A 27,456-nucleotide genomic window follows, 5' to 3' on the forward strand; every position below is an offset into this window, starting at 1 on the left:
AGGATTTGAAGCTATTCTAAATTACTCTATATGACTGATATGATGTCATGACTCACTGGGAAGGATTTAAAGCTATTCTAGATGACTGGGAAGGATTTGAAGCTATTCTAAATTACTCTATATGACTGATATGATGTCATGACTCACTGGGAAAGATTTGAAGCTATTCTACATGACTGGGAAGGATTTGAAGCTATTCTAGATGACTGGGAAGGATTTGAAGCTATTCTAAATTACTCTATATGACTGATATGGTGTCATGACTCACTGGGAAGGTTTTGAAGCTATTCTACATGACTGGGAAGGATTTGAAGCTATTCTAGATGACTGGGAAGGATTTGAAGCTATTCTAAATTACTCTATATGACTGATGTGGTGTCATGACTCACTGGGAAGGATTTGAAGCTATTCTAAATTACTCTATATGACTGATATGGTGTCATGGCTCGTTGGGAAGGATTTGAAGCTATTCTAAATTACTCTATATGACTGATATGATGTCATGGCTCGTTGGGAAGGATTTGAAGCTATTCTAAATTACTCTATATGACTGATATGATGTCATGGCTCGTTGGGAAGGATTTGAAGCTATTCTAAATTACTCTATATGACTGATATGATGTCATGGCTCGTTGGGAAGGATTTGAAGCTATTCTAAATTACTCTATATGACTGATATGGTGTCATGACTCACTGGGAAGGATTTGAAGCTATTCTAAATTACTCTATATGACTGATATGATGTCATGGCTCGTTGGGAAGGATTTAAAGCTATTCTAAATTACTCTATATGACTGATATGATGTCATGGCTCGTTGGGAAGGATTTGAAGCTATTCTAAATTACTCTATATGACTGATATGATGTCATGGCTCGTTGGGAAGGATTTGAAGCTATTCTAAATTACTCTATATGACTGATATGATGTCATGGCTCGTTGGGAAGGTTTTGAAGCTATTCTAAATTACTCTATATGACTGATATGATGTCATGGCTCGTTGGGAAGGATTTGAAGCTATTCTACATGACTGGGAAGGATTTGAAGCTATTCTAGATGACTGGGAAGGATTTGAAGCTATTCTAAATTACTCTATATGACTGATATGATGTCATGGCTCATTGGGAAGGATTTAAAGCTATTCTAAATTACTCTATATGACTGATATGATGTCATGGCTCGTTGGGAAGGATTTGAAGCTATTCTAGATGACTGGGAAAGATTTGAAGCTATTCTACATGACTGGGAAGGATTTGAAGCTATTCTAGATGACTGGGAAGGATTTGAAGCTATTCTAAATTACTCTATATGACTGATATGGTGTCATGACTCATTGGGAAGGATTTAAAGCTATTCTAAATTACTCTATATGACTGATATGATGTCATGGCTCGTTGGGAAGGATTTGAAGCTATTCTAGATGACTGGGAAGGATTTAAAGCTATTCTAGATGACTGGGAAGGATTCAAAGCTATTCTACATGACTGGGAAGGATTTGAAGCTATTCTACATGACTGGGAAGGATTTGAAGCTATTCTAGATGACTGGTATGATGTCATGGCTCGTTGGGAAGGATTTGAAGCTATTCTACATGACTGGGAAGGGCCACCACCTACAACATTTTGTAGCTTCTGCATTGAGTCCATATTGAGTCTAACCTCACACTCAGCTGCAATTGCTCCATGGTCCAAGAGATGGCAGTAGTGACACACAGTGCAGGCAGCAGCAGCGCTGAGGTTAATTAAATAACTTGCCCATCTCACACATCTATTACGATATTAATGAAAGTAATCTTAGGCTGTGAAAAATAAAACTGTAATTTATCTAGGCTCTTAATGCACCTAAGCTACTGAAGTAGACTAAATGTGTTGGCGTGTCAGACAGACAGACAGACAGACAGACAGTCTGTCTGTCTGTCTGTCTGTCTGTCTGTCTGTCAGTGTGTGTGTGTGTGTGTGTGTGTGTGTGTGTGGACTGACCGCCAATATCTTATCCCCTATCTGCAGCCGCTGGTCCTTGTGAGCAGCTCCACCCTCGATGATCTTAGTGACATAGATGCTGTTGTCTCCTGGAATGTGCTGGTTACCCACTCCTCCAGCGATGCTGAAACCTAAACCTAGGGACAGGATAAGGCAGAGAGAGCGAGAGAAAGAAACAGAAACAGAGAGAGAGAGGGAGACAGAGAAAGAGAGAGAGGGAGAGCAAGAGAGAAACAGAGAAACAGAAGGAGGGAGAGAAAAAGAGAGAGGAGAGAGAGAGCAAGAGAGAAACAGAGAAACAGAGAGGGAGAGAGAGAGAAGGAGAGAGAGCATGTGAGAGAGAGACGGAGGTAGGAAGAAAGATGTAAGATAATGTAAATGTAAATAATAACCGACAGGTACATAAATATGTAGGCATACAAACAGAAACCTAAACCGAGCTGTACCTTTGGGCCCTTTGATGAGTTTGATCTCTGTAACTTTCTCTGCGGCTGGTTTCCTGCGCAGCACGTAGAGGCGGACGATGGCCCCCGCCTCCTTCAGAGCTTCTACAGCCAGACTGTGGGTCACCTCCCTCACATCAACATCATTTACAAACAGGATACTGTCATTCACACTGAGAGAGAGAGAGAGAGAGAGAGAGAGAGAGAGAGAGAGAGAGAGAGAGAGAGAGAGAGAGAGAGAGAGAGAGAGAGAGAGAGAGAAAAGAGTGAGAGAGAGAGAGAAAAGAGAGAGAGAGAGAGAGAGAAAAGAGCGAGAGAGAGGTGTATAGTTAGTGACGAGTCTGACACACAGAATAATACCCCAAAACAATGTCTCTCCTCCTCTGACATCTCTCCTATTCTCTCCTCTGTTTGAGATGGCCCTGTGCACCATCATCTCTGTTACAGAATACTCTCTTGGCCCCATCCTCCTGTCCTGTGGCACGTGACCTGCTGCAGCTGGGCTGGCCTTCACTCTATCACTCTAACTACCCAGAGAGAGGAACAGTCAGAGTCAGTCAGCCAGCCAGCCAATCAGTCAGTCAGTCAGTCAGTCAGACCCTTACAAAAAACAAGTCAAATTTGCAGTTTCACATGTGAAATCACATTCTCTCATGTGAAATATCTGTTTTCACATGTTGAGCTTAAATTTCACAAGTGAAACCATTCACATGTGAATGTGAAAGTGAGATTTTCACGTGAAAGTTTGACATATAAAACAGCAAATTAGATTTTTAAATGTGATTGTTTTTAACAGATGAACTTGAAATTCCACATGTGAAAGTGAAAATCAGATTTGCGGTTTTACATGTAAGAAAACTACAACTGTGAAAATCTCACTTTCACATGTAGAATTGCAGATTGACATGTGGGGTTGAAATAATGTTATTCTCCTCACATGTGAAAAGATGGTGTTCACATGTTTCAGTAGCAATGTTTCCAACGGTGGAATTAGTGTGACCACATCTAAGAAGCCCCAATGCAGGAAAATGGACCTATTTTGCGAGACATTGGTGGAACATTGGACAAAATAAAAAACACTGGGCAGGTTAATGGACCACGTTCCAGTGGTGGCATAATCTTGCTGTACTTCCAGACAGAAAATAATGACATTGAAAGCAGAAGAAAATATTGTAAAGAAATTATTTTGAAATGCGAGAACAAATGAACTGCAAATGGACACATTTTTTTTCTTCAGTGAAAACTTTTTTATGAAAACGCAATAAAATAAAATAAAACTCCCTCTTTCCTGAATTGTCCCTGTCTTTGGTTGTGACCCTGGTTATGTGACCCTGGTTATGTGACCCCGGTTATGTGACCCCGGCCTTTGCTTTTGCTGCCTTTTTTCTACTTGCAAGTTTTGGCACATTCCTTCCAGCAACATTGCACCCTGCATCCCATGGATGGTTTGTGTCTGAAGCTAAGCAGGGTCGGTTCCTGGATTGTAGAACATACAGTGGGGCAAAAAAGTATTTAGTCAGCCACCAATTGTGCAAGTTCTCCTACTTAAAAAGATGAGAGAGGCCTGTAATTTTCATCATAGGTACACTTCAACTATGACAGACAAAATGAGGAAAAGAAATCCAGAAAATCACATTGTAGGATTTTTTATAAATTTATTTGCAAATTATGGTGGAAAATAAGTATTTGGTCACCTACAAACAAGCAAGATTTCTGGCTCTCACAGACCTGTAACTTCTTCTTTAAGAGGCTCCTCTGTCCTCCACTTGTTATCTGTATTAATGGCACCTGTTTGAACTTGTAATCAGTATAAAAGACACCTGTCCACAACCTCAAACAGTCACACTCCAAACTCCACTATGGCCAAGACCAAAGAGCTGTCAAAGGACACCAGAAACAAAATTGTAGACCTGCACCAGGCTGGGAAGACTGAATCTGCAATAGGTAAGCAGCTTGGTTTGAAGAAATCAACTGTGGGAGCAATTATTAGGAAATGGAAGACATACAAGACCACTGATAATCTCCCTCGATCTGGGGCTCCACGCAAGATCTCACCCCGTGGGGTCAAAATGATCACAAGAACGGTGAGCAAAAATCCCAGAACCACACGGGGGGACCTAGTGAATGACCTGCAGAGAGCTGGGACCAAAGTAACCAAGCCTACCATCAGTAACACACTACGCCGCCAGGGACTCAAATCCTGCAGTGCCAGACGTGTCCCCCTGCTTAAGCCAGTAAATGTCCAGGCCCGTCTGAAATTTGCTAGAGAGCATTTGGATGATCTAGAAGAAGATTGGGAGAATGTCATATGGTCAGATGAAACCAAAATATAACTTTTTGGTAAAAACTCAACTCGTCGTGTTTGGAGGACAAAGAATGCTGAGTTGCATCCAAAGAACACCATACCTACTGTGAAGCATGGGGGTGGAAACATCATGCTTTGGGGCTGTTTTTCTGCAAAGGGACCAGGACGACTGATCCATGTAAAGGAAAGCATGAATGGGGCCATGTAACGTGAGATTTTGAGCAAAAATCTCCTTCCATCAGCAAGGGCATTGAAGATGAAACGTGGCTGGGTCTTTCAGCATGACAATGATCCCAAACACACCGCCCGGGCAATGAAGGAGTGGCTTCGTAAGAAGCATTTCAAGGTCCTGGAGTGGCCTAGCCAGTCTCCAGATCTCAACCCCATAGAACATCTTTGGAGGGAGTTGAAAGCCGTGTTGCCCAGTAACAGCCCCAAAACATCACTGTTCTAGAGGAGATCTGCATGGAAAAATGGGCCAACATACCAGCAACAGTGTGTGAAAACCTTGTGAAGACTTACAGAAAACGTTTGACCTCTGTCATTGCCAACAAAGGGTATATAACAAAGTATTGAGATAAACTTTTGTTATTGACCAAATACTTATTTTCCACCATAATTTGCAAATAAATTCATAAAAATCCTACAATGTGATTTTCTGGATTTTTTTCATTTAGTCTGTCATAGTTGAAGTGTACCTATGATGAAATTACAGGCCTCTCTCATCTTTTTAAGTGGGAGAACTTGCACAATATGTGGCTGACTAAATACTTTTTTGCCCCACTGTATGTATCTGGAATTGGCGTAAAATAAACATGTGGAAACAAAATTTCAAACGTGGGGAATTTATGTGTCTGACTCTTGAAAAAACATGTTTATTTTAAAAAAAAAATTTGTCCATAAGGTGGTAGGTAGAGAGTCAGTCAGTCCACCAGCCCTATGGATCAGTCAGTCAGTGAGTCAGCCAGTCAGTCAGTCAGTCCACCAGCCCTATGGATCAGTCAGTCAGTCAGTCAGTGAGTCAGCCAGTCAGTCAGTCAGTCAGTCCACCAGCCCTATGGCTCAGTCAGTCAGTCCACCAGCCCTATGGATCAGTCAGTCAGTCAGTGAGTCAGCCAGTCAGTCCACCAGCCCTATGGATCAGTCAGTCAGTCAGTGAGTCAGTCAGTCCACCAGCCCTATGGATCAGTCAATCAGTTAGTCCACCAGCCCTATGGATCAGTCAATCAGTCAGTCCACCAGCCCTATGGATCAGTCAGTCATTCAGTCCACCAGCCCTATGGATCAGTCAATCAGTCAGTGAGTCAGCCAGTCCACCAGCCCTATGGATCATTCAGTCAGTCAGTGAGTCAGCCAGTCCACCAGCAGTACGGCTCAGTCAGTCAGTGAAATCAGTCCACCAGCCCTATGGATCAGTCATTCAGTCAATGAGTCAGCCAGTCAGTGCACCAGCCCTATGGATCAGTCATTCAGCAAAATAGTCACTCGGTCAGTCAGTCAGTCCACCAGCCCTATGGCTCAGTGAGTCAGTCAGTCAGTCCACCAGCCCATTGGCTCAGTGAGTCAGTCAGTCAGTCCACCAGCCCTATGGATCAGTCAGTCAGTCAGTCCACCAGCCCTATGGCTCAGTCAGTCAGTCTGTCCACCAGCCCTATGGCTCAGTGAGTCAGTCAGTCAGTCAGTCCACCAGCCCTATGGCTCAGTGAGTCAGTCAGTCAGTCAGTCAGTCAGTCCACCAGCCCTATGGCTCAGTGAGTCAGTCAGTCAGTCCACCAGCCCTATGGATCAGTGAGTCAGTCAGTCAGTCAGTCCACCAGCCATATGGCTCAGCCAGTCAGTCAGTCCACCAGCCCTATGGATCAGTCAATCAGTCAGTCCAACCAGCCCTATGGCTCAGCCAGTCAGTCAGTCAGTCCACCAGCCCTATGGATCAGTCAATCAGTCAGTCCACCAGCCCTATGGATCAGTGAGTCAGTCAGTCAGTCAGTCCACCAGCCCTATGGATCAGTGAGTCAGTCAGTCAGTCAGTCCACCAGCCCTATGGCTCAGTCAGTCAGTCAGTCAGTCAGTCAGTCAGTCAGTCAGTCAGTCCACCAGCCCTATGGCTCAGTGAGTCAGTCAGTCAGTCCACCAGCCCTATGGCTCAGTCAGTCAGTCAGTCAGTCAGTCAGTCAGTCCACCAGCCCTATGGCTCAGTGAGTCAGTCAGTCAGTCCACCAGCCCTATGGCTCAGTCAGTCAGTCAGTCAGTCAGTCAGTCCACCAGCCCTATGGCTCAGTCAGTCAGTCAGTCCACCAGCCCTATGGCTCAGTGAGTCAGTCAGTCAGTCCACCAGCCCTATGGCTCAGTGAGTCAGTCAGTCAGTCCACCAGCCCTATGGCTCAGTGAGTCAGTCAGTCAGTCCACCAGCCCTATGGCTCAGTGAGTCAGTCAGTCAGTCCACCAGCCCTATGGCTCAGTCAGTCAGTCAGTCCACCAGCCCTATGGCTCAGTGAGTCAGTCAGTGAGTCCACCAGCCCTATGGATCAGTGAGTCAGTCAGTCAGTCAGTCCACCAGCCCTATGGATCAGTGAGTCAGTCAGTCAGTCAGTCAGTCCACCAGCCCTATGGCTCAGTCAGTCAGTCAGTCAGTCAGTCCACCAGCCCTATGGCTCAGTGAGTCAGTCAGTCAGTCCACCAGCCCTATGGCTCAGTCAGTCAGTCAGTCAGTCAGTCAGTCAGTCAGTCAGTCAGTCAGTCCACCAGCCCTATGGCTCAGTGAGACAGTCAGTCAGTCCACCAGCCCTATGGCTCAGTCAGTCAGTCAGTCAGTCAGTCCACCAGCCCTATGGCTCAGTCAGTCAGTCAGTCCACCAGCCCTATGGCTCAGTGAGTCAGTCAGTCAGTCCACCAGCCCTATGGCTCAGTGAGTCAGTCAGTCAGTCCACCAGCCCTATGGCTCAGTCAGTCAGTCAGTCCACCAGCCCTATGGCTCAGTGAGTCAGTCAGTCAGTCCACCAGCCCTATGGCTCAGTGAGTCAGTCAGTCAGTCCACCAGCCCTATGGATCAGTGAGTCAGTCAGTCAGTCCACCAGCCCTATGGCTCAGTCAGTCAGTCAGTCAGTCAGTAAGTCAGTCCACCAGCCCTATGGCTCAGTGAGTCAGTCAGTCAGTCCACCAGCCCTATGGCTCAGTGAGTCAGTCAGTCAGTCCACCAGCCCTATGGCTCAGCCAGTCAGTCAGTCAGTCCACCAGCGCTATGGATCAGTCAGTCAGTCAGTCCACCAGCCCTATGGCTCAGTGAGTCAGTCAGTCAGTCCACCAGCCCTATGGCTCAGTCAGTCAGTCAGTCAGTCAGTCCACCAGCCCTATGGATCAGTCAGTCAGTCAGTCCACCAGCCCTATGGCTCAGTCAGTCAGTCTGTCCACCAGCCCTATGGCTCAGTGAGTCAGTCAGTCAGTCAGTCCACCAGCCCTATGGCTCAGTGAGTCAGTCAGTCAGTCAGTCAGTCCACCAGCCCTATGGATCAGTCAGTCAGTCAGTCAGTCCACCAGCCCTATGGATCAGTGAGTCAGTCAGTCAGTCAGTCCACCAGCCCTATGGCTCAGCCAGTCAGTCAGTCCACCAGCCCTATGGATCAGTCAATCAGTCAGTCCACCAGCCCTATGGCTCAGCCAGTCAGTCAGTCAGTCCACCAGCCCTATGGATCAGTCAATCAGTCAGTCCACCAGCCCTATGGATCAGTGAGTCAGTCAGTCAGTCAGTCCACCAGCCCTATGGATCAGTGAGTCAGTCAGTCAGTCAGTCCACCAGCCCTATGGCTCAGTCAGTCAGTCAGTCAGTCAGTCAGTCAGTCAGTCCACCAGCCCTATGGCTCAGTGAGTCAGTCAGTCAGTCCACCAGCCCTATGGCTCAGTCAGTCAGTCAGTCAGTCAGTCAGTCCACCAGCCCTATGGCTCAGTGAGTCAGTCAGTCAGTCCACCAGCCCTATGGCTCAGTCAGTCAGTCAGTCAGTCAGTCAGTCAGTCCACCAGCCCTATGGCTCAGTCAGTCAGTCAGTCCACCAGCCCTATGGCTCAGTGAGTCAGTCAGTCAGTCCACCAGCCCTATGGCTCAGTGAGTCAGTCAGTCAGTCCACCAGCCCTATGGCTCAGTGAGTCAGTCAGTCAGTCCACCAGCCCTATGGCTCAGTCAGTCAGTCAGTCCACCAGCCCTATGGCTCAGTGAGTCAGTCAGTCAGTCCACCAGCCCTATGGATCAGTGAGTCAGTCAGTCAGTCAGTCCACCAGCCATATGGATCAGTGAGTTAGTCAGTCATTCAGTCAGTCCACCAGCCCTATGGCTCAGTGAGTCAGTCAGTCAGTCAGTCAGTCAGTCAGTCAGTCAGTCAGTCAGTCAGTCCACCAGCCCTATGGCTCAGTGAGTCAGTCAGTCAGTCCACCAGCCCTATGGCTCAGTCAGTCAGTCAGTCAGTCAGTCAGTCAGTCCACCAGCCCTATGGCTCAGTGAGTCAGTCAGTCAGTCCACCAGCCCTATGGCTCAGTCAGTCAGTCAGTCAGTCAGTCAGTCAGTCAGTCAGTCCACCAGCCCTATGGCTCAGTCAGTCAGTCAGTCCACCAGCCCTATGGCTCAGTGAGTCAGTCAGTCAGTCCACCAGCCCTATGGCGCAGTGAGTCAGTCAGTCAGTCCACCAGCCCTATGGCTCAGTGAGTCAGTCAGTCAGTCCACCAGCCCTATGGCTCAGTGAGTCAGTCAGTCAGTCCACCAGCCCTATGGCTCAGTCAGTCAGTCAGTCAGTCCACCAGCCCTATGGCTCAGCCAGTCAGTCAGTCAGTCCACCAGCGCTATGGATCAGTCAGTCAGTCAGTCCACCAGCCCTATGGCTCAGTGAGTCAGTCAGTCAGTCCACCAGCCCTATGGCTCAGTCAGTCAGTCAGTCAGTCCACCAGCCCTATGGATTAGTCAGTCAGTCAGTCAGTCCACCAGCCCTATGGATCAGCCAGTCAGTCAGTCAGTCAGTCAGTCCACCAGCCCTATGGCTCAGTGAGTCAGTCAGTCAGTCCACCAGCCCTATGGCTCAGCCAGTCAGTCAGTCAGTCAGTCAGTCCACCAGCCCTATGGATCAGTCAGTCAGTCAGTCCACCAGCCCTATGGCTCAGTGAGTCAGTCAGTCAGTCCACCAGCCCTATGGCTCAGTGAGTCAGTCAGTCAGTCCACCAGCCCTATGGCTCAGTCAGTCAGTCAGTCCACCAGCCCTATGGCTCAGCCAGTCAGTCAGTCCACCAGCCCTATGGCTCAGTGAGTCAGTCAGTCAGTCCACCAGCCCTATGGATCAGTCAGTCAGTCAGTCCACCAGCCCTATGGCTCAGTGAGTCAGTCAGTCAGTCCACCAGCCCTATGGCTCAGTGAGTCAGTCAGTCAGTCCACCAGCCCTATGGATCAGTCAGTCAGTCAGTCCACCAGCCCTATGGCTCAGTGAGTCAGTCAGTCAGTCCACCAGCCCTATGGCTCAGTGAGTCAGTCAGTCAGTCCACCAGCCCTATGGCTCAGTGAGTCAGTCAGTCAGTCCACCAGCCCTATGGCTCAGTGAGTCAGTCAGTCAGTCCACCAGCCCTATGGCTCAGCCAGTCAGTCAGTCCACCAGCCCTATGGCTCAGTGAGTCAGTCAGTCAGTCCACCAGCCCTATGGATCAGTCAGTCAGTCAGTCCACCATCCCTATGGCTCAGTGAGTCAGTCAGTCAGTCCACCAGACCTATGGCTCAGTGAGTCAGTCAGTCAGTCCACCAGCCCTATGGCTCAGTGAGTCAGTCAGTCAGTCCACCAGACCTATGGCTCAGTGAGTCAGTCAGTCAGTCCACCAGCCCTATGGCTCAGTCAGTCAGTCAGTCAGTCCACCAGCCCTATGGCTCAGTGAGTCAGTCAGTCAGTCCACCAGCCCTATGGCTCAGTGAGTCAGTCAGTCAGTCCACCAGCCCTATGGCTCAGTGAGTCAGTCAGTCAGTCCACCAGCCCTATGGTTCAGTCAGTCAGTCAGTCAGTCCACCAGCCCTATGGCTCAGTGAGTCAGTCAGTCAGTCCACCAGCCCTATGGCTCAGTGAGTCAGTCAGTCAGTCCACCAGCCCTATGGATCAGTCAGTCAGTCAGTCCACCAGCCCTATGGATCAGTCAGTCAGTCAGTCCACCAGCCCTATGGCTCAGCCAGTCAGTCAGTCAGTCAACCAGCCCTATGGCTCAGTGAGTCAGTCAGTCAGTCCACCAGCCCTATGGCTCAGTGAGTCAGTCAGTCAGTCCACCAGCCCTATGGCTCAGTCAGTCAGTCAGTCAGTCCACCAGCCCTATGGCTCAGTCAGTCAGTCAGTCAGTCCACCAGCCCTATGGCTCAGTGAGTCAGTCAGTCAGTCCACCAGCCCTATGGCTCAGTCAGTCAGTCAGTCAGTCCACCAGCCCTATGGCTCAGTGAGTCAGTCAGTCAGTCCACCAGCCCTATGGCTCAGTGAGTCAGTCAGTCAGTCCACCAGCCCTATGGCTCAGTGAGTCAGTCAGTCAGTCAGTCCACCAGCCCTATGGCTCAGTCAGTCAGTCAGTCAGTCCACCAGCCCTATGGATCAGTCAGTCAGTCAGTCCACCAGCCCTATGGCTCAGCCAGTCAGTCAGTCAGTCCACCAGCCCTATGGCTCAGTGAGTCAGTCAGTCAGTCCACCAGCCCTATGGCTCAGTGAGTCAGTCAGTCAGTCAGTCAGTCCACCAGCCCTATGGATCAGTCAGTCAGTCAGTCCACCAGCCCTATGGCTCAGCGTCATCTCATTTTGAGGTCCTTTGTTGATACATAGCAGAGGCTTTTCAAGCACCATAATGTGATTCACATTTTTCAAAACCTTGGTGCTCATTAATATTCAGGAACTGACATTGTTATGACCTTGTCCATTACGTCACCTGTTCCTAAAGTTACATTCTGACACCTGCCTTTGCATAATCACCCACCATGAAAACACTGCTTCTTAAATACCATCTTGCTTCATTCGAGGAACACACTAAATTTACACTGCTAAATGTTTATATTAGAGGCATATTTCAGCACATTTTAGTGACTCTCAAACTGCCTTTTATTACATTCAAAGCTACAGAATGTTCTATAACATTCAGAGAAATATGACATGTCTGAGTAAGGATAAGTGTGATTTGGATGGAGGTAGCACAGCCAGCCATGACTAATGTGGTAGACGTGTGATATTCATCTCCTCTGATACCTTTTACAATCCCAAATGTGCTCTTTAAATGCCATGTTCAATTCCTTCAGTAATGGACAGGCCTGTGAGGGAGAGAGTGGGAGTCTGGACCAGCCCTTAGTCCAGGGCTGACACAGGGATGGATGGTGGAGTGTGGTACAGTACTGAGGGTCTGGGTAGGGTGAAGAGGAGGGAACAAAGGGAGGGGGGGGGGGGGGGACTATATTTAGACAGCTCCTCTGTGATGGGTGGGCTCAGTGGTGAAAAGTGTCTGTCTGGCTGACTGAGTGAATGCAGTCCGTGAAGGAGATGTATGGGGGGGTTGGTACTTCTCCCTCGTAGACCCAGCTGGCTCTGACATGAGTAGCCTACATCACTGGTGTACCTCTGAGTTGTGGGTTTGTTTGTGTCTGTGTTTGTGTCTGTGTGCATTTGCGTATGTATGCTTGAGCCTGTGAATATTCACGTGTGTACACACAAAAGTGTGCCTATGGATGTGTGTATGTATGTCCACTGAGAGTCAAGGTTGGGATTGACAACTTGAGGGGGGTGAAGAGGTGGGCATGTTAGCTGCGTTAGGTACAGTAGTTAGTGGCGTACCTCAGCCGTCCGTCTTGGGCCGCAGCTCCTCCAGGGATGATCTTGGTGATGAAGATGCTGGGGTCATCACCAACATGAGGGTTATCTGTCCCCCCAGCTATACTGAAGCCCAGGCCTGAGTTACCCTGAACACACACCATAATGTACACTATCAAACCTGGTGACTATTGCATACCAAACTGTACTAGATTACATACATTTTAATGTGGCTGTCCCTGATTGGTTGTGGGATGATGATATTAAGGCTTTCACACCATGTTGGCACCATTCCAGTAATCTTTTGAAAAGACACTCACTCTTTCCAGTGTAATCTCTTCATACTCAATTTCCCCCTCTGTCCCGTTGACCTGCGAGGAAGACACAGTGCCAGCACACTTTCAGTGAATGATTATAAAGTCGATGAGGAGAACAACAAATAAAATCAAATTGTATTGGTCACATACACATGTTTAACGGATGTTAACGAGAGTGTAGCGAGATGCTTGTGCTTCTAGTTCCGACAGTGCAGTAATATCTAACAAGTCATCTAACAATTCCCCAACAACTACCTAATATACACAAATCTAAAGGAGTGAATGAGAATATATATAAGTATATAAGTATATGGATGAGCGATGGCTGAGCGGCATAGGCAAGGTGTAGTAGATGGTATAAAATACGGTATATAGAGTACATGTGATATGAGTATTGTAAGATATGTAAACACTATTAAAGTGGCATTATTTAACATATGGGATGAGGATTGTGAAGGATGATGACCAATCAACCAGTGCTCTGCTGTAAATAACGCAGTACAGTGGGAGTATGATCCTTACGTAGGGGGAGCCATCAAGTGTGTCAGTGTTCACCATCACTGGAGGAGAATTTCCCTGGGGAGAGGGAGAGAGAGAGGGAGAGGGAGGGGGAGAGGGAGGGGGAGAGGGAGGGGGAGAGAGGGGGAGAGAGGGGGAGAGGGGGAGAGAGGGGGAGAGGGAGGGGGAGAGAGGGGGAGAGGGAGAGAGAGAGGGAGAGGGAGGGGGAGAGAGGGGGAGAGAGGGGGAGAGGGAGGGGGAGAGAGGGGGAGAGTGAGGGAGCGGGAGGGGGAGAGAGGGGGAGAGGGAGAGAGAGAGGGAGAGGGAGGGGGAGAGAGGGGGAGAGGGAGAGAGAGAGGGAGAGGGAGGGGGAGAGAGGGGGAGAGGGAGGGGGAGAGAGGGGGAGAGAGGGGGAGATAGAGAGCGAGAACGAGGGAGAGAGTGAAGGTAAGGGAGAGAGAGAGAGGAGAGAAAATGTTAGCCCACACATGCACTCACTGCACGCGCACTCACTGTTCACGCGCACACACACACACACACACACACAATATTTAGGGCCATGGCCTTGTGGCAGATACAATACTTTTCTGTCTCGACCCTCTGTCTGTACAGTGGGATAGTGTTTGAGTGATTCCTCAGGATAAGAAGGCATGGAGTCAGTCTGCCCTGCTCAGACTGTGGAGCCTCTCTGCAGGCAGGCAGGCAGGCCCTACAGTCACAGCCACGGCCATTTTAGAGCCCAATGATGATGACAACACCACAAACAGTCCCTGTGACATGTCCTGCCTGACACACACTGACTGCTCCACACCCCAGCCACAAGGCCCCAGCCACAAGGCCCCAGCCACAAGACCCCAGCCACAAGACCCTAGCCACAAGGCCCCAGCCACAAAATCCCAGCCACAAGGCCCCAGCCACAAGACCCCAGCCACAAATCCCAGCCACAAGGCCCCAGCCACAAGGCCCCAGCCACAAGGCCCCAGCCACAAGGCCCCAGCCACAAGGCCCCAGCCACAAGGCCCCAGCCACAAGGCCCCAGTGCACAAGGCCCCAGCAACAAGACCCCAGCCACAAGACCCTGACATTGCATCTCTTTCCTATGAGTCAACGTTATCTAGCAAAGCCCTGGGTCAGTGTCACATTGGCAACATTCTGTGACATGCTTCTATGAATACATTCAGGGTTTGTAGTCATTTCATAACACCATCATGAAAGGAAACATCGAGGCGACATCTAACAGAGATGCCAGCTTTCAAGGCCATCTGTGTGGTTCCTCTCGCTCCGAGTTCTACATAGCCTCCGGATGCATGTTGTGTCACTGATGACCTGTGAGAAGTGCAGAGCAGAGCAGAGCAGAGCAGAGCAGAGCAGACCAGACCAGAGCAGACCAGAGCCCATCTGAAAGCTGAGACCAATGGGCAGGACATCTATTTTCAGCAGACTAGGTGTCATTAATCAGGGAGATGCTAATGTTAAATTTTTTATTTCACCTTTATTTAACCAGGTAGGCCAGTTGTGAACAAGTTCTCATTTACAACTGCGACCTGGCCAAGATAAAGCTGCGACCTGACCACCAATTGACAAGACAACAAGTTAATGACATGCCAGGCCTATTGGCATTAGGATGGTTTAGGCTCGTCCTGTAGAGTGACAGAGACTACACTGTCTGGTGGGGATTTTACTTCCATCTCTCTATATCTCGGTCTCTCTCTTTCTCTCTTTTGAACTCCCTTCCAGCCCTCTCCCCTCACTGCTTCTCTCTCCAAATGACTGTTGCATCTCCCCATGTGATGTCAGAAGAGGGGGTGCAGCATGCTGTACTCCTTAGAGAATACTCTGCCATCTCTCGCTCTCTGTGTTATTTTGTCCCTCCCTGATTAGCATGAGGGAGACAGAGTGCATCCAAAGTGCTTACAGAGCAGCAAACAACAGCAGCAGCAGCATGAAACCAGCCTGCCGACCTTCACACAACAGACAGCCCACAGAGAGATACACAGACACTCTCTCTCACACATACAACCCCCACACACAGACAATCACACTGTTCCAATGAGTCCCAGATATGTCGCATATCTCGATAATTCCATCTCCATCCCTTAAATTCGGACTCTATCCAAACATTCCACTTTCTCCATGCTGCTATTACAGCACATACTGCATCTACTGAAATGTCACATGTTCTCGCTGTACAGACAGTTTGTATTCATTCTCTGGAGGTTTGGCCCACTCCATCCCTCGCTCCTGTACTGACCGCCGCTACCATGGCTACAGAATAAAGTAGCATCAGCCACTGGAGCCTCTGAGGCTCGGAGGAAAGCTTGTCTCCATGGTAACCTGGATGTTCATTCCGATGGCCTAAAGCGCTAGCTATATGGCATAGAACATCATAGCAAAAACAACAGGGGAGTAGAAATCCTTTCCACTACGTCTATTACATAATCTGAAACATCACCGGATCAATCCGCTCTTAACTCTTGACAATGACAGCTCCATTTGGGCAGTGCATTGAAACTGTCAGGCATTTCATGTACAGTTCTCTGTACTTTCCAGAAATATTCCTATGGGATTCCTTTAGGATTAGCATTATTAGAAGGAACTGCTTGGAAGGGATTATTGCTTCCTATGCTGTAACTATGGGGTGAGATACAGTAATATGCTATGATGCAGAGAATATGCAATGCAATCATGAAAAGACAGAGGGAGAGAGGCACTTGAGATCAGATCAAGAAATATGCTCATTATCTGTGCCATCTTACTGTCGCCATTTAGGAGATGCTCTTGTCCAGAGTGACTTACACAAGCAATTAGGGGTAATTGCCTTGCTCAAGGACACATTGACAGATTTTTTTCACCTAGTTGGCTTGGGGATTCAGACCAGCGACCTTTCGGTTACTGGTCCAACACTCTTAACTGCTAGGCTACCTGCTGCTCTACATCTCTAGTCTAGAGTAGAAGTCTTCCTTCCATCTCCATTTAGTGTGTGGTCATCTATCTGTATGGTGATGAGGCATTAAGCAGAGACACACAGTTTTACTAACGGAGCAGAGGACGCCTGAGGGATGATGTCATCTTCACCTGGACATAAGCCAGAAACCCCATTTCAATTCCTTATTGGCTACTGTACCACACTCATTCTGTCCTCTCTCTATTTCTCTCTCTCTCTCTCTCTCTCTCTCTCTCTCTCTCTCTCTCTCTCTCTCTCTCTCTCTCTCTCTCTCTCTCTCTCTCTCTCTCTCTCTCTCTCTCTCTCTCTCTCTCTCTCTCTCTCTCTCTCTCTCTCTCTCTCTCTCTCTCTCTCTCTCTCTCCTCTCTCTCTCTCTCTCTCTCTCTCTCTCTCTCTCTCTCTCTCTCTCTCTCTCTCTCTCTCTCTCTCTCTCTCTCTCTCTCTCTCTCTCTCTTCATTCACTTACCTAAAGACAGAACATCTGTCCCAACATAAAAGTTTAACTTCTCTCTGCAGCACCCCCCTCCTTTCCCCTCCTCCCCCCTCACATACGCCCAAACAGACTCATTAATGCAGCTTGTTAGGCTCTTAATTAATTGCTGTTGGAAAGAGAGAGGAGAGAGAGAGGAAAGAGAGAGAGGAGACAGAGAGAGGAAAGAGAGAGAAAGGAAACAAAGAGAGAGGAAACAGAGAGAGAGGAAACAGAGAGAGAAGGAAGCAGAGAGAAAAGAGAAAGAGGAGACAGAGAGAGGGGAGAGAGGAGACAGAGAGGAGAGAGAGGAGGGAGAGAGAGGAGAAAGAGAGAGGAGAGATAGGAGAGAGAAGAGACAGAGAGGAGAGAGGAGAGAGAGAGAGGATAGAGAGAGGAGAGAGAGAGAGGAGAGAGAGGAGAGAGAGAGGAGAGAGAGGAGAGAGAGGAAAGAGAGAGAAAGGAAACAAAGAGAGAGGAAACAGAGAGAGAGGAAACAGAGAGAGAGGAGACAGAGAGAAGAGAAAGAGGAGACGGAGAGAGGAGAGAAAGTAGACAGAGAGGAGAGAAGAGACAAAGGGAGGAGAGAGGAGAGAGAGAGAGGAGACAGAGAGAGGAGAGAGAGGAGGGAGAGATAGGAGAAAGAGAGAGGAGAAAGAGAGAGGAGAAAGAGAGAGGAGAGAGGAGAGAAAGTAGACAGAGAGGAGAGAAGAGACAAAGGGAGGAGAGAGGAGAGAGAGAGAGGAGACAGAGAGAGGAGAGAGAGGAGGGAGAGATAGGAGAAAGAGAGAGGAGAAAGAGAGAGGAGAAAGAGAGAGGAGAGAGGAGAAAGAGAGAGGAGAGAGAGAAGAGACAGAGAGAGGAGAGTGGAGAGAGGAGAGAGAGGAGAGAGGAGAGAGAGAGAGGAGAGAGAGAAAGGAGAGAGAGAGAGAGAAAGAAGAGAGAGAGAGGAGAGAGGAGAGAGAGAGACAGAGAGAGGAGAGAGAGAGAGGAGAGAGAGAGAGAGAGGATAGAGAGAGGAGAGAGGATAGGGAGAGGAGAGAGAGGATAGAGAGAGGAGAGAGAGAGAGAGAGAGAGAGAGGGGGGAAACAGAGAGGAGAGAGAGAGGAGAGAGGAGAGAGAGAGAAAGGAGAGAGAGAAAGAAGAGAGAGAGAGAGGAGACAGAGAGAGGAGAGAGGAGAGAGGAGAGAGAGAGAGGATAGGGAGAGGAGAGAGAGGATAGAGAGGAGAGAGGATAGAGAGAGGAGAGAGAGGATAGAGAGAGGAGAGAGAGGATAGACAGAGAGGATAGGGAGAGGAGAGAGAGAGAGAGAGGATAGAGAGAGAGAGAGAGAGAGAGAGAGAGAGAGAGAGAGAGAGGGGAGAGAGAGAGAGGAGAGAGAGAGGAAAGAGAGAGAGGAGAAAGAAGGAGAGAAGAGAGAGGAGAGAGAGCAGTCAGATACATTGAGAACATATTGGAGTGTAGGTGTTATAAAGCCTCTCCCTTATCTCTATTCCAGGTTCACAACCTCAAAACCAAGCTGCTAAACCACTCAAAACCTGCATTACTTACAATTCTAGCAGTAAATTGCAGGCCACACAAACTATAAGCTAAAGACCACTCACATGCAGTACTAAGTTACTCTATAGGCTAATCAAACCATTTGGACAGATCTGGGCCGGATTAAAAAAATAACTTTATAACTCAAAAAGGATCTGTATTCCTACTGCAGGGATTTCATCCCAGGGTCGGCCTACATCTCTCCTCCTGCCTTGAGTCTGTGTCACCTTCTGTTACTGTATGGCTGCACAGAGCCTCTAACGCCTTTAACTGGGCCAAATACGTCCAGCTACTATCTGACATGTCAAAAGTATCCTATATATCCAGGCTGAGGAACATACCTTGTGCAGTTAGTACACAACCCCTAATACACACAGTCCTCCTACAGGGGTTTGATAGGAGACTCCCTAGCTGTTCTTTGTCAGGAAGTGGGAGGCTGGATTTAGGGAATTTAACAGTCGTCCACATATATTTTTACTCCACCTACTCTCCCATCGTCTTTCTTTTCCAGGCCGCTCCCAAACCTTCACTGTTAAACTTTTTTTTTATTACATTTAAAACACAATCCATTTTACACCTTTTTCTCCCCAATTTCGTGGTATCCAATTGTTTAAGTAGCTACTATCTTGTCTCATCGCTACAACTCTCGTACGGGCTCGGGAGAGACGAAGGTTGAAAGCCATGCGTCCTCCGATACACATCCCAACCAAGCCGCACTGCTTCTTAACACAGCGCGCATCCAACCCGGAAGCCAGCCGCACCAATGTGTTGGAGGAAACACCGTGCACCTAGCAACCTTGGTTAACGCGCACCAGCGACTCCTGTGGCGGGCCGAGCGCAGTGCGCGCTAACCAAGGTTGCTAGGTGCACGGTGTTTCCTCCAACACATTGGTGCGGCTGGCTTCTGGGTTGGATGCGCGCTGTGTTAAGAAGCAGTGCGGCTTGGTCTTGGTGTGAGACAAGGACATCCCTACCGGCCAACCCCTCCCTAAGCCTCCCCCTAGGCCAATTGTGCGTCGCCCCACGGACCTCCCAGTCGCGGCCGGTTACGACAGAGCCTGGGCGCGAATCCAGTCTCTGATGGCACAGCTGGCGCTGCAGTACAGCGCCCTTAACCACTGCGCCACCAGGGAGGCCCTTCACTGTTAAACTTAAACTCCTGATATAACCTGTCATCCCTTGTCCAATATCAAACTCCTGATATAACCTGTCATCCCTTGTCCAATATCAAACTCCTGATATAACCTGTCATCCCTTGTCCAATATCAAACTCCTGAGTCTTGACCTTTAGCCACGAACTGGAACCTCTGAATCAAAAGCTCACAGCCCAGAATACTGATCCTGACACTAATTCTGAAATTAACATCTTACTTAAGCAGTCATTTAAACCCAAGCTTTATCCCCAACCCTGATCACCACTGTTCTCTAACAGTCAAACGTTTCACTTCTGGCCCTGTCTTTCCCCATAGGAGAGCATGCTGAGATCCAATCCAGCACACTCCACTGTCCAGCACTCTGTAGGCTGACAGGGTCCAAACAAGAAGCAGTAATCACCAGAGGACAAGGAGTGAAGGCAAACGACAAACACACCGAGACTGGGAGCCCTGAGAGATAGATGAAGGAGAGCCTCGCCCCACAGAGAGAACAGAGAGGACAGATAAGGGGTTGGAGGAGTGGGATGTGATTGCTTGATTTCTAGACTCACAATACCCTGGAGCCATTACAAAGAAGAGAGAAGAGAGATAGACAGAGAAAGAGAGGCAGAAAGACAGAACAAGAGAGAGAAAAGTGAGATAGAGAGAAAAAAGAGAGAAAAAGAGAGAAAGAGTTTGAGAGAGATAAACAGAGCGATTGAGTGAATATGTGTTTTGTTCGTTTGTATATCTGATTGAGCGGATGTGTGTGTTTGCGAGGCTACATTTTGCTCTGTGTATTGTTGACGTATACACCTGCTATAGAGTAGGAGGAGGAAGTGTGGAGTCAGTGTGCAGGTTTAGGTGATGATGTGAAAGACAGTGTTATGTCAATCAGTCTGCTGCAGAGGCAAAGGTTAAAGGTAGTTCACCGGCAAACAGCTAAAAATAACCCCACATGCTCACTGCCTCCCTAGAGTTGAAATGTTTTAACATCAAATTAGAGCCAGGCGTCAGAGAGTGCTGAAATATGAATACACAGCTAGCCTAAATATGCTGACCAGCAGGCTTTTACCAGGCCTCAACAAGGGAGCAGAGAGAGAGAGCAAGGGGAACAGTGGAGAGAATGAAAAAGAGAGAGAGAGGGAGAGAGAGCTTGGAGGAAAGGTAGAATCAGCGAAGCTTTCATTAAGAAAGCGACAGAGAGAGGGAGAGAGAGCTTGGAGGAAAGGTAGAATCAACGAAGCTTTCATTAAGAAAGCGATCAACGGCTGCTACCCTTTAAACAAAACATTCCTTTTATTTCTGCTCTGTCTCTCCACAGATTGATCATCGCTCACTTGAGGATGCACTAGAGAGCATGTCTATACTTGCAGGGGAGACTAGAATGCTCCCTTCTAAAACCCTAGAAATACAGTTGAAGTCAGAAGTTTACATATACCTTATACAAATACATTTTAACTCAGTTTTTCCACAATTCCTGACATTTAATCCTAGCAAAAATTCCGTCTTAAGTCAGTTAGGATCACCACTTTTAAGAATGTGAAATGTCAGAATAATAGTAAGAGAGAACGATTTATTTCAGCTTTTATTTCTTTCATCACATTCCCAGTGTGGCAGAAGTTTACATACACTCAATTAGTAATTGGTAGCATTGCCTTTAAATTGTTTAACTTGGGTCAAACGCTTCAGGTAGCCTTCCACAAGCTTCCCACAATAAGTTGGCCCATTCCTCCTGTCAGAGCTGGAGTAACTGAGTCAGGTTTATAGGCCTCCTTGTTCGCACACGCTTCTTCAGTTCTGCCCACACATTCTCTATAGGATTGAGGTCAGGGCATTGTGATGGCCCCTCCAATACCTTGACTTTGTTGTCCTTAAGCCATTTTGCCACAACTTTGGAAGTATGCTTGGGGTCATTGTCCATTTGGAAGACCCATTTGCGACCAAGCTTTAACTTCCTGATTGATGTCTTGAGATGTTTCTTCAATATATCCACATCATTTTACTCCCTCATGATGCCATCTATTTTGTGAAGTGCACCAGTCCCTCCTGCAGCAGAGCTCCCCCACAACATGATGCTGCCACCCCCGTACTTCACGGTTGGGATGGTGTTCTTTGGCTTGCAAGCCTCCCCCTTTTCCTCCAAACATAACGATGGTCATTTTGGCCAAACAGTTCTATTTTTGTTTCATTAGACCAGAGGACATCTCTCCAAAAAGTACGATCTTTGTCCCCATGTGCAGTTACAAACCGTAGTCTGGCTTTTTATGGCGGTTTTGGAGCAGTGGCTTCTTCCTTGCTGAGCGGCCTTTCAGGTTATGTCGATTTATATATCTATATATATATATATATAGACTTGTCGAAGTCAATTTTCGAACCAAAGTATGTTCATCTCTAGGAGACAAGTCTCCTTTCTGAGTGGTATGACGGCTGCGTGGTCCCATGGTGTTTATACTTGTGTACTATTGTTTGTACAGATGAACATGGTACCTTCAGGCATTTGGAAATTGCACCAAAGGATGAACCAGTCTTGTGGAAGTCTTGGCTGATTTATTTTGAATTTCCCATTATCTCAAGCAAAGAGGCACTGAGTTTGAAGGTAGGCCTTGAAATACATACACAGGTACACTTCCAATTGACTCAAATGATGTCAATTAGCCTATCAGAAGCTTCTAAAGCCATGACATCATTTTTGAGAATGTTCCAAGCTGTTTAAAGGCACAGTCAACTTAGTGTATGTAAACTTCTGACCCACTGGAATTGTGATACAGTGAATTATAAGTGAAATAATCTGTCTGTAAACAATTGTTGGAAAAATGACTTGTGTCATGTACAAAGTAGATGTCCTAACTGACTAGCCAAAACTATAGTTTGTTAACAAGAAATTGGTGGAGTGGTTGTAAAACAAGTTTTAATGACTCCAACCTAAGTGTTTGCAACTTTCTACTTCAACTGTATGTTGTTAATGCACAACCCCAACCCAGCAGTGGGAAAAAGCTATTTTTAACAAAATTAGGGAACAATGCTGTTATGTCAGCGGATATTGTCTTCAAGACTACAGAGAGATTTTAGAAGAAAATGAAAATGATCTTACAGGCTAACTCGGGTAATACCTCTGGTCTCTGTCAGGTGTTTCATTAACTAGCAGTATGTTGTAGCTGTGGTATAAGCAATGTGGCTCTACATAAGCCAACAGCTAAGCAGTGTCATAATAATGTGCTCCAATACCCTCAACGATTTATCAAGCAAACAGAACGCAACTTATCTAATGGCTTCAGTCAGTCAAGACAAAATGAATCACAATTAACCTAAAAGCTATGCCAACACGCTCCACTTACCCACACAAACCTTCTCACTCACCTACACAAACCCACTCACTCACTTACACAAACCCACACAAACCCACTTACTCACTTACACAAACCCACACACTCACTTACACAAACCTACACACACCAACTCACTCACTTACACAAACCCACACAAACCCACTTACACAAACCCACTTACACAAACCCACTTACTCACTTACACAAACCCACACAAACCCACTTACACAAACCCACTTACTCACTTACACAAACCCTCACTATCTCTCCCAACATCAATCACAACCGTCAATTATTTTCAGTGCTTCATATGGTATACCATTCATATTGCAATATAAACACATGAGTATCAACAGTCAGATGTTTCCATTGGAGTGTTTTAATCTTCCAGAACAGCACTGATTATGCAGTCAGTCAGGCAACTAGAGATTGGTTTCTATTTCTGTAGTTGCTGTGTCTAAATGTGTACTCTGTTTAAGGGGGAAAATCAGGGTAAACAGATGCTGAGAGAGAGAGAGAGAGAGAGAGAACGAGAGCGAAAGAGAGAGAGAGAGTGAGAGAGAGAGAGAGAGAGAGAGAATGAACAATAGCAGTAGAGACAGGAACAGAAGAGGCAAGTACACTCCAGACTGGCCCTGACCTGAGGGCAGCACAGCTCTGCCCAAAGAAGGACAGGAGGAGAGGAAGGTGGGGGGATGAGAGAGGGTGAGATAGATATGGGGGGAAGGGAGGGAATGGCAGCAGATCCACACAGGTGTGTGCATGTTTGCGTGTGTGTGTGTGTGTGTGTGTGTGTGTGTGCAATGGGGATGTTACAGCGGTTCATTTTGACGGGACATCATTCACACACCGTTATTTATGAAAGCCCCTTATGCACTTCCAGAAAATAAATACGGTGTGTAAATGGCTGTAAAGCTGTGTGTTTGTGTTTGAGAGAGAGGTAGGGAGAGATAAGGGCCAGCTACACATTATTGCACACTGAAACGGTAAATGACACATGCGTAGCATCACATAGAAGGGACTCAGAGAGAACTGTAACTGTATTGGGAAAGTGTTCTGACCTCTTCACCTTTTCCACACTTTGTTACATTACAGCCTTATTCTAAAGTTGATTAAATCATTTTCCCCTCATCAATCTACACACAATACCGCATAATGACAAAGCAAAAAACTGTTTTTAGACATTTTTGGAAACGTATTCAAATCCAAAAAGTATTCAGACCCTTTACTCAGTACTTTGTTAAAGCACCTTTGGCAGCGAGGGACTCAGAGGATGGTGAGAACTATAGAGACTATATACTCCCTGAAATACCAGCATACACTGACACAGTGTAGACAGAGGAGCTACAAAGGAGGTTATGTTCACATGATTGGGACACAGGGTCTGTGATTCACACATATTTCTCAGGAACCAAATGTGTTGCAACAAATATCCTCATTCCGGAAATCCAAGCTTCATGTTGGCGAGTGCCGATATTAGCAAATGTATTAAAAAAAAACTACATTCCTGTCACCATAAGAGAAGCCATCCATGCTATTAGTCCCACGAGTTCACTGAGTTGAGAAAAGTCTCACTCAACAAATTGAGCCTCTTATTTCTCCTTATCTTTTCCCATTCTGGGCAGAGAGTTGAAAACCCTAATGAAACTGGTTACAAAGAATGCTTTAGATGAGAGCCAGACTCCAAGTGTCAGACCAGACATGGACCAGACTAAGTATCATGAGTCCATAAAGCAGTTTATGTATGATTCTTCAGAATACACCTTCACTCAAGGTGCAGCAAAGATGGAAATGGATGTCTATGTTAAACATGACAAAAAAAGACAATATATTTCCCTAGTAATGATCACAAATCTCAATTTTCCATTTGGATCATTTTCACACAATTTCACACACCATTTAACCACAGAAACCACACCAAATAGCAATATGACATAGCTGGATCTGACTGTCATCAGAGTCAGTCAGTCAACCACTATGTTCACTTGGTGCCTACCATTATATGGTGCGGATGCTTCTTGGCTTTCCGGACGTTGTCGATGAATCGCCGACCCATTTTTTTGGCATACCACACCGAGATGAACATCCTGCCTGAGTGCTGAGCACTGAGCCGCCGTGTGGAACCTAACAAACACCGTTCACCTTCAAAAATGATGGACGAGCCGGGTGAGTGGGTGGCAGAGAGAAAGAGAGGGGGTGCGCTGAAGGGGCGTTACCTCTCCAAAAATAATGACAAATGCATAAACACTTATGATATCAAAGATGATATCAAGGCAGTCTCTGCCACATGCCTACATTATTAGGAGTATCCGTATAGCCGAGGAATATCTCAATATAAGTTAAATATGCTTTTTAAAATAACCCCATAGGCCTACTAAACATGAACATTCAACTCATGCAAAACAATCGAAAGCCAAAAATCTCAACAATACCGCTGATATCAAGCATTGGGCTAGGAACGCAGATGGCTTTACATTCCAAACCAGATTTTTTTTTTTAATCCGGGGGTGTCAAAATCCCGGTCTGGGAACCAAAATAACTTGGGAGAGGCTGAGAAGAGTTTGGACTCCGTCGACAGCGTTCCTTCCTCCCTCTGCTGTGTAATCCAAGTGTGGAGTCGTTCGTTTGAGGAAGGCGGCAGCTCGAGTGGAATTGTAGCCTACCTGCCTGTCTAATAATTAGCCTACATCTCAAATATCAAAAATAGTGCTATTTGGAACAGCTGTCAATTGAAATATGGACCAAAAATAAATAGCACAGCCTACGAATAGCCTACGACAGGGCTACTTATTTTCCATTCAAGTCACACTGGATATGGTTGAATCTAATTTGGGAAAACAAGCTCTAAACACCTCGTCTCAATTTAGTCTCTGCATATCTAAAATGTGTTCCGTTATTCTATATTCTGAGGAGCGCGACCGTTCTCTCCATTCGAGCTCCATCCTCTGTTTTAGAACAGCCCGCTGTAGTCTCTCTCTCTCTGAGTGAATATCCCATGCCCCCCACCCTGTACTGTGCTCACTGAGATGCAGTTTATGCTGCTGCGGCTGCTGTGCCCCCTCCCACCCCAGGGGAAGGAAAAGGGGAAGTTTGATGGCAATTATGATGGCAGGGGAGGGGTGTTGATGGTGTTAGTGGTGTTTGTTTGTGTTTAAAGAGGGTAGAGTTGTGTTTATGTTTGAAGAGGGAGTGGTGACTAAGCTTTGGAACAAGCAGTAATAAACAAACCTAAATTGACATTTTAATCTAAAGTTAAACACACTGCAATATGTGCTTGATTATACATATTTCATATCCCTGTAGTCAGTTCAAACTATAATCTCTGCACCACTCATCAATTAAACAACATAGCAGCAACCCACTGTATCAGCCTAGCAGTTTGCACAGTGTTCTACCAATGCAGCACAGTAGATTGCACTTCCAATGCCAATCAGCTGCGCAGTCATTACTGTGTTGGCCACATGCTGCCGACACGCAGTATTCCAATGAGCTATTCCTCTCTTGCAGGCGACATTTTCTTTCTGCCACCAGGCAGCCCGCGTCTCTCTGTCTGTCTCTCTGTCTGTCTACCTGTCAGTCTGTCAGTCAGTCTGTCTGAGCTGTGCTTAACAGTGCTCCACTGCTCCAGGCTTTCCCAATAGGACCCGACTCTACAGGGATGCCACTTCACTAGAGCAGCGCTGGGAACAGAGAACACATATTTAATGTTTAATTCAATATTCGGTTTGTTTCTCTTCCCCTCTCTGTACCCCCCTATCCTCTGTCTGTGTCCATCCCTCCTCTCCTCTTCACCAGCTCTCCACCCCACTCTGCTGCAGCCAATGAAGTCAGCACCATGGACAGCAACACAGACAGCGATGGAACACTAAGAAAGAGACGGAGAGACAGAGGGAGAGATCCCCAAAGAGAAAGAGAGAGGGAGGGGTGCCTGAGTGAGAGATGCAGTGGGAAACACTGTGCAATGTCTGGGTCTGGCAATCATCCTATTGCTGTGTCTCTAGCGGCAAGAGTCAGCCAATTACGTTGCTCCTTGGTGGCAAACTGCTCAAACTTGGAGAAAGTGGAGAAAGTCTCTTGACATTGTCACCATCTTCTCTTTTATGATCTCCCTCTATCATTCTCTCTATCACTCAGGTCATGTGCACGCACACACACACACACACGCACGCACGCGCACACACACACACACATTATGTAAGGACATGTTATGTAAGGACATGTAGAGCTGACAACCTCATTTTGGTAAATAAGTTCTCTCCCCCTGCCCTACCCTTACCTAATTTTGTCTCACTTCTGAGTGCATGGCCCACTCTACTCTCACTCCCTCCCTCCCTCCCTCTCTTCTATCTAATGCTGACGATTTTCTCTTCCTCTGCTCTCCGCTCCCCTTCCCAGTAGACTTAAGCTTCTCTTGCACAGTAATTACATTGGAGCTGCAGGGACATCTTTAAACATTTATTAAAGAAAAGTAAGGAAGACAAAGAAAATGAAGATACCAGTCAGATACAGAGATGAATGCAGAGAGAGAGAGGGAGCAAGGGGAAGAGAGAGGAAGGGAGAAGGGGCGATGCAGGGACATGGGGAATACGTTAGAGGAAAATGGTAATTGAATTCCTGCATAAAAAAATGACTGGGTTACTTGACTGTAACCCAAACATGCCAGTAAATATGAGGGAGGCCAACAGACTCTCATAGTATACAGTATGTGGAGGGAGG

General features: G+C 47.0%; 1 protein-coding gene across 4 annotated transcripts in view; it reads right to left on the bottom strand.

Annotated features, from left to right (window-relative positions):
* dlg4a (discs large MAGUK scaffold protein 4a) overlaps positions 1-27,456 on the bottom strand; it is a 180,788-nt gene that overhangs the window by 14,900 nt on the left and 138,432 nt on the right. For all 4 annotated transcript variants that reach the window (XM_090226670.1, XM_036968065.2, XM_090226668.1 and 1 more), the window contains 5 exons: positions 13,349-13,402; positions 12,830-12,880; positions 12,534-12,658; positions 2,424-2,593; positions 1,978-2,114 (listed from right to left, as the gene is read on the bottom strand). In XM_090226670.1, coding sequence (XP_090082796.1) covers positions 1,978-2,114; positions 2,424-2,593; positions 12,534-12,658; positions 12,830-12,880; positions 13,349-13,402 — 537 coding nt within the window. The remainder of the gene's footprint in view (positions 1-1,977; positions 2,115-2,423; positions 2,594-12,533; positions 12,659-12,829; positions 12,881-13,348; positions 13,403-27,456) is intronic.

This window comes from Oncorhynchus mykiss, chromosome 29 (genome assembly GCF_057628025.1).
Source record: "Oncorhynchus mykiss isolate SJ-2025 chromosome 29, ASM5762802v1, whole genome shotgun sequence".
Taxonomy (NCBI): domain Eukaryota; kingdom Metazoa; phylum Chordata; class Actinopteri; order Salmoniformes; family Salmonidae; genus Oncorhynchus; species Oncorhynchus mykiss.